At 47.4% G+C, this 7,315-nt stretch overlaps 1 protein-coding gene across 1 annotated transcript; it reads left to right on the top strand.

The window, feature by feature from the left end:
* The first annotated feature begins 3,206 nt into the window (after positions 1–3,206).
* Positions 3,207–3,974, top strand: LOC108158023 (seminase). The gene has a single exon (XM_017290166.1). The coding sequence runs from the start codon at positions 3,207–3,209 to the stop codon at positions 3,972–3,974; it is 768 nt and encodes a 255-aa protein (XP_017145655.1).
* Positions 3,975–7,315: the final 3,341 nt, after the last annotated feature.

Raw genomic sequence — 7,315 nt, 5'->3', positions numbered from 1 at the left:
CTTTTTTGCTTGGCCCGAAAGAGTTGAAGCTGCTTTTGAGGCTGCACACTGTGCCCGACGCTCCCCGCCCTCTAGACTCTTTTGGCTGCCATTGTTGTTGCTGCAACTAAAACGGGGCGTATGAGTATTTCCCGCCCCTGCTCCCGGAAGGGTGTTCAGGGCTTGGTCTTAGGTTTGGTGTTGGGTTTGGCTCTTGCGGCTTTTCTCCCCATACTATTTAAAGGTGTCTGCCTTTAGAGTCGCACAGTCAAGTTGCGAAAGCTTCTGATAATGCATCATTTGCATTGTCTTCCCGTGACACCGAATAAAAACGTAAAAAAGGGGAACTTTAGGATACTTTTGGTATGTGGGCTGGAATCGAAAATGACTAAAACAATATCCTATTTTACGAGTAACATCCTTTGCCCCTAACCTGATCAATTCTTTCCAATTCAAGTGAATACTCTCCTTGTTTGCGTTTATAACCATATTTAAGACATCAAGCGTTCAATCCAGATTTGCTGTACACCATCAATTAGAGTTAAATAAAGTTAAAGAGAAGCAAGTCTAATTTCGATTTTATCAGCAGACCACTAGAAGGCAAGGAGCAGGAGTCGAGTCACAAAAGCTCTTTGTATATTTTATATCAATTTTTTTTCCAAATTGACGACACATTGTGCAGAAGTTCTCATATTGCAGGGGAGTGAAGGTGTCTCTCTAGAGACTATCTGAGGGTAGGGTACTTTGCATACCTTCGTGGCTATTGTTGTGCCCTCCTGATATCCGCTTCCACTTCTTAGGCACCTCATCTCTGGCAACCCAATGTGCGATGATTGCTCCCTTTGGATGTTACGACCTTTCTCGTCACTTTGTTTTCAAATGCTGTTCTCTCTCCAAGCAGTTAGTTTTTCCTCCGATTCCTACTCCCACTCCTACTCCGGCTTTCCCTCATTGTGTGGTCCCACCCATTGTGTGGGTTTTCTCCACTTTTTTACCACATTTTTGTTGCAGTTGCAACTTCTATTTCTCTCTTTCCCTGGGCTCATAGTTATGGGTTTCGTTGTTGTTTTCAGCACAACAATTATACCTTAACTGCACTTTAGCAGCACAAAATGTCCAAAGGCCCACTGAATGTTCATTATAAAATTCCATCAGCATTTTCTGCTTCGACTTCTACTCGTACTTATCCATTTTTCGTTTTTCCATATGAAGAAAATCGTTCAATACAGATGAAAACAGATAGGGAGAGTAGGAGGGAAAGACAGAGAGAGAGAGAGAGAGAGAGAGAGAGAGAGAGTATGCAAAGAATAGAAAAAATTATGACTGTGGCGTAGGGCATTACGTGTCTGTCAAACATTTCCGCCAGAGGTTCCATGTTCCATGACGTTCGCCATCACGGAATACGAAAGCGAACTAAGCAACACAAAAAAATGAAAACTAAAAGAAATGCGAATAAGTATCTCGTATTCCGACTTCAGGATACCCGCTATTCGTATCTAGTACTTAAATAGGAGAAAATAAGAGATGGTGTTGGGCCCAACTCCCATCGATTTCGCGATGGTGCCATAGTCTCCATAGTTTATACTCGTATAGCCAGACCTACATAGCCTACAATATACCCTTAAACACGTGGATTGCCAGGTATTATTATGAAAAAAATAAAAGTTTCTTATCTCGGGCGCGCGCACACAAGAAAAAGGAGTGCAAAACCGGGGCCCCAAAACGTGGCCAACAGATGATGGCCAGCGGAGGGGTGCAGGGGTGCTGGGGTGCAGGGCTGCAGAGGTGCTGACTTGCAGAGGGGTTAAGCCACCATGGCCGCCATCATCGCCCCGCTCGAAGCGAAGCATTCGCGACTCACGTCCAATGCGCGCCGCGTTCTGATTCGTTTCGCTTTTTGCATGACTTGAGATCATAAAAAAAGAATTCATATTTTTTTCCCCATTTTTTTTTTTTCATTTTTCCTTTCTGTTTTTTTTTTTGGTTTTTCTGTTTTGTCGGTTGCGTATGGGGCAAGAGTGAGCGAGAGTGTTCGAACACAAGTTTTACGGGCGTTTTTCAGAGTAGAGCTGGTCATAATATTTAACATACGGTCTCTGCTGCTCCCTCTTGGGGTTGCTTTTCATTAGGCTTCTCCTCCATATTCCATATTCGCCTTGAAGTGCTGATGGCTATGCGCCATATTGGCCCGGTCGAAGGGGGGTAGTGCGGTCAAGAACATCCACCATCTTGCTTTGCCTCATTTGGTTCGTTATTGCTCATTTCTTTCCCTGAGCTGCCAGATTAATGGGTGCGATAAGGTCGCACTGGCTGGTAGGTGTAACCCAAGCCCAAGTCCCGGCCAAGACCCAAACCCAAACCCAGACGCCAGGGGGGATCCAAACTCAAGCTCCAGCCATCCTCCAATATGGTAGCAGCCTTCCGCACATCAGGGCCCGTATTTTCAAGTTGGGTTTCCTTTGCCTGCCTTGGAATGCCGTTTTTGGCCAAAATGAAGCCAAAGGGCACCCCCGACTCCGACTCCGACTCAGTCTCTGGCCGTCTTATCTTCCACAGCAGATCTACAGCCAATCCCGCCCAATTCCATGACTCACCTCAAGGAGAGGAGCACAAGTTTGGGCTTGATGTGGGTCCGGAAGGTGCTGATGGCAGATAAAAAGTGTTCAGCAATGGAAACTTTCTGTATTTGGGCGTCCTAAAGCCTTCTTTGGGAATGGTAGGTATTTGTAATTCTTTCGCGAGGGAAATGTTTCTGTAAGGCTTTGAGGAACGAGCCTGCAAAAGTCATGAACAAATTGGTTTCTCATCATCTGTCATTGCATGCTTAGCTTTGTTTTTGCTCAGAAGTTCCCATAGCTATGAAAAGTCATAAACAAATATGGAATTATCTATTAAATATCTGAACCAATTTAACTCTTATTTGTTTTATTTTTTTGAATGAAATAGTTCTCTGCTTTCACCTCGGTTTGTTCTGCTCTTTTATTTTTTAATATTTTGTAGTCCCCTCAATGATATATGTATATACCTAATTGGATTGTTATCTATGAACCCCGCAAGGTCTACAGCCGCATGTTGACCTCGAAGAGAACTTTCCACAAATGTGACCCAGTCCCTGCCTGCGTCAAGCCACATCTTGTTTGCACAGCTGCACCGATCTCCGAATGGAAGCTCTTCCCCGCATATAAACGACAGCTCCGGCACTTGCCGCTCATTTAATTGCTCTAGCCATGAGGTGCCTTTCGTCTGGAGATCTTTCTCTTCTCACTGTCCTGCAGCTGCTCCTCCTGTGGAGAGTGAGCAGCCAGGGTATCCAGCCTCGCATCGTGGGAGGCACCACCACAACCCTGTCGGCGGTGGGTGGTTATGTGGTCAACCTGCGCTATGATGGGACCTTCTACTGCGGCGGTTCCCTGGTGAGCAGGATGTACGTGGTGACGGCGGCCCACTGCGTCAGTGGCTACCAGGCGAGCCGCATGACGGTTCAGGGCGGAGTGAGCAAGCTCTCCCAGACGGGGGTAATACGACGCGTGGCCAGGACCTTTGTGCCCAGCACGTACAGCAGCTCGCGGCTGAATATGGACGTGGCCGTTTTACGGCTGCAGAGCTCCATGACGGGCAACAACATCGCGACGATCCCGCTCTGCTCGGTGCAGTGGAGTCCCGGAGACTACATGCGGGTCTCCGGCTGGGGAACCACGCAATCCAGTAGCTCCCAACCCTCCAACCAGCTTCGCACAGTGCAGATCCAGCTCATCCGGAAGACCGTCTGCCAGCGGGCGTATCAGTCCCAGGACACGCTGTATGCCTCCACCTTCTGCGCCCGCTCCTCGGGCAAGGACAGCTGCACAGGCGACTCGGGGGGAGGTGTGATCTACAGGAATCAGCTCTGTGGCATCGTCTCCTGGGGCCTAGGCTGCGCCAACGCCAACTATCCTGGCGTCTACACGAGCATCCATCGGGCGCGCAGCTTCATCGTCAGCTCGATGAACAAGTGAGCCCTGAACTGGGACGGAAGTTGTTACTTTTATTAATAGTTGGTTAAAATATTAATTAAAAATCGTTAAGGTAAAGTGCGCAAGCGTTGACGTGGATGCTTCTGATGCATACTGATGATCAGGAAAGCCTTCTTGGCCGGCCACAAACCGGATGAGCGATGGGCGAATGAAGATATCAGCTACATATCTGCTTTGTGCCCAGGCCGCATGTAAATTGCAACACATCCATGCACATTGGGTGCAGGACTAGGGAATAGTGGAAGAAGATGTTTGTTAGATAACAGATAGATGACAGCTAATTGAAAGAAGTATTGAAAAGAAGGTTTGAAATAGCTTATAGACAGGTACGCCGAGCCACAGGCAGGCAGATAGAAGATTATAGAAAGGAAGATTCAAATAGGTGGCTAGAAAGATAGAATAAAAGGTTTGTAGATACTGAGTGTAAGCCAGGAGGGGAACTCTCATCACTTGAACCACTGTGCCCTGGACCACCACCACGCCTTCTACACCACTCCAAGGGCCCTTCATCCGATCCACCGGTGAGTGGCCACTTCCGTTTGTTGACTTTGTTTGTCGCGCGCTAATTTAAAGCCTACTGCAAGCTATTTCTACCTTGATTTGCATTGATTAGGTTCTTCCAAGGCTGCCTGTTCCTGTGTCCACAGCGGAAGGAAGCAAGCCGGTGGAGGGCCACCACCGCCACCCTGGCACGGGTCACTCTGGCCAGGGTAAACTTTCATATCCCGTCGATCGATTGCCTCTAATTTCAGATAAATTAAGTGCAGTTAAAGCGCCACTTAACACGTGCTCCAGCTGCGGCTGGTCAACGATCTGGCGACAATGAAACGGACCAGAGCGGATCGTGCTCATTTGTATAATTGACAAGCCACGGGGATCACAAAGCGGTCTCGTGGAGCTGAGGCGACCCGCTCGTCGAAATGAGCCTATTTAGGTTCAAATTGCAATTAATAAGCTTGCATTATGGCGATTTCCATAACGGCCCCACAACGCCGCCGGATGGAGGACCGCAAGTGATCCGCAAGTGCGACCAATTTCATTTCTTGCGGCTAATGAGCTCTATTTACTCAGCTCAATTGCTGCTATATAAAATATATATGTTATTTCATAGATAAGGGAAATACGGATGGCACTCTACGGGAAATATATACTTGGCTGTCGTTCCCTTTAAATTGCGGCCAGTAAAAGTACTCAGCTCATATTCAATCAGTCGTGCATTGATTCACGGAACTGGTAACCAAAATAAGGTGCTAATTGATGCGAGGAGGTGGAAAACTCTGACCAATTTCCAGCCAAAAGCTTTTCCCATTGTAAGGACAGACCGACAGACAGATACACGGCGGCGGGCAATGGCAATTGACAGCCACAAATACACAAATTAGCCAAGGTATGAATAGGTATGAATGGGCTCGAATAGGTGGAAACAAGCCGGGTTCTACTGCCGCTAATCAGCTGCCTAAATTATTATTATTAAACTCGTTCGTTCGGGCTGGCCAATTATTCTGACAGTTTCTGCTGCTCTTGGGCCCCCCCCCCCAGCCAATCACAGAAGATTGAATAAAAACTTTTGCCGTGGTCGATGGACAATTGAATTACAATTACTCGCAGTTCCTACAGTGGGAGGCGGAGGCGAAGAAGGCTGGGGTATTCTGGCAGGGCAGGGAGACAGGTGCTGAGGTTGCTTATTAGTTTATTACATCAACAACAAATCTGAACGAACGCTAATTAAGACACAAATAATCGAACGTGCCAACACTGAAAGCCAATAATAAGCCATATTGTCTGGCCAAGAGAGTTGACACACCGCGCGGGGGGTAGATACCTTTTGGTGGGGTTGGCTTTGGCCAGGACAGCAGGGTGCGGGGTTTAGTTGGTAGGAGCGGTTGCTAATGGGCGGCCGAAGCGACGGCAGCCCAATAAAGTTGTCGAGGCCAAAAAGCTACCAACCCGACCACTCAACGGAAAACTATGCAAATGTCTGGAGTTCAATCAGTGATGGCGGATGGGCCTGAAATCAGCCAGTACTGGCAAATATTTTAGCTAGGATTCAAGTTTCTGTAAGAATACAGAGTTGTGAGGCAGTTGAGGACTGTATTTGATAGTATAATTCACTCAAGAAACTGCTCTACTTTCAATATTTTTGTATTTAAAAGTATTCGAACGATCAGCAATTTATTGGGAGCATTGTTCAACTATACATATCTAAAGAATAAATTTCAAAAACCGTTAGATTTATCTTATTTCTTCCTTATTTTCCTTTGGGTAAATCTAGCTTTTTTTTTCCGCCTATCTCCTACTACGAGTATGGCTGCCAACTCTGTATTTTTGGGACCTTTTGGTTTGCGTGAGAAACCCGTCTGGGACCGTGGAACGGGTGCTATGGATGGGTGGGGGCAACCGCCACCCACGGGCTGCGGTATTTGAACGACACGCCCAAATCGTCCAACTTGCATTGGCAAAGGGCAAACTGAAAACATGGAAAACAGTTCGGGAAACGGTCGAACGGGTGGCAGGGGGACAGGGGGACAGGGGGACAGGGCAGACGGCTCTAACCCTTAGAGGAAAAACCAACCACCGCGCAGCCAGTAAGCGACCGCAGCCCGCAACCTGTAAAAAGTAAACAGCAGTAGAGGGAGTGGAGTGGGAGTAGTAGGTGGAGGCAGTGGTGGATATTGATGTATGTGTGTGGAAGTGTGTGTGTGTGCCTGTGGTTGTGGCAATGGCGCGCTGTGGCATGAAAATGTAACCGCAACAGAAGCGGTAACGAAATGGATAGGGAAAGGGGAACAGGCCGTGCAGGAACAGGCGTTTGCTTATGTAGTCCGCCTGTCGGCTGGTCCGGGGTCTGTCTTCTGTTCTACCCCCTGTGTAGGTGTCTAGGCATAATATCTATGTACATATGTATGTACACATAACGGCTCTAACAAAAAGTACATTTTCTAGACAGAGAGGCAGATATTGAGGCGGCGAGAAAGAGGGAGGGAGAGGGGAGTTGCCCATTGAATCTTTTGACGTTCTTTGGGGACCGTCGCCGGAACGGAAGTGAATGGCACATTATGTTGCCGCTGCTTGACATGCTCCTGTCGCTATACCCTGCCAGAGGATATTATGATTTCGAAGACAAGGTGCTTGCAACGCAGAAAACTAAGCGTTTACAACTGCCATTGCAACTGCGATCGTACTGGTTTCTGATTTGTTTTTTTATAGTTTATAGTCAAACCAAATCTTTGAAACCAATAGAAACAATACTAACAATTGATCTGCAAGGGTGTCAAAAGATTCGGCCCCCAACGAAAGCATTTCATCCTCTTGTCGTTGTTGCT

Source organism: Drosophila miranda, chromosome 3 (assembly GCF_003369915.1).
Source record: "Drosophila miranda strain MSH22 chromosome 3, D.miranda_PacBio2.1, whole genome shotgun sequence".
NCBI lineage: Eukaryota > Metazoa > Arthropoda > Insecta > Diptera > Drosophilidae > Drosophila > Drosophila miranda.
This window is presented reverse-complemented; position numbering and strand designations above follow the sequence as displayed.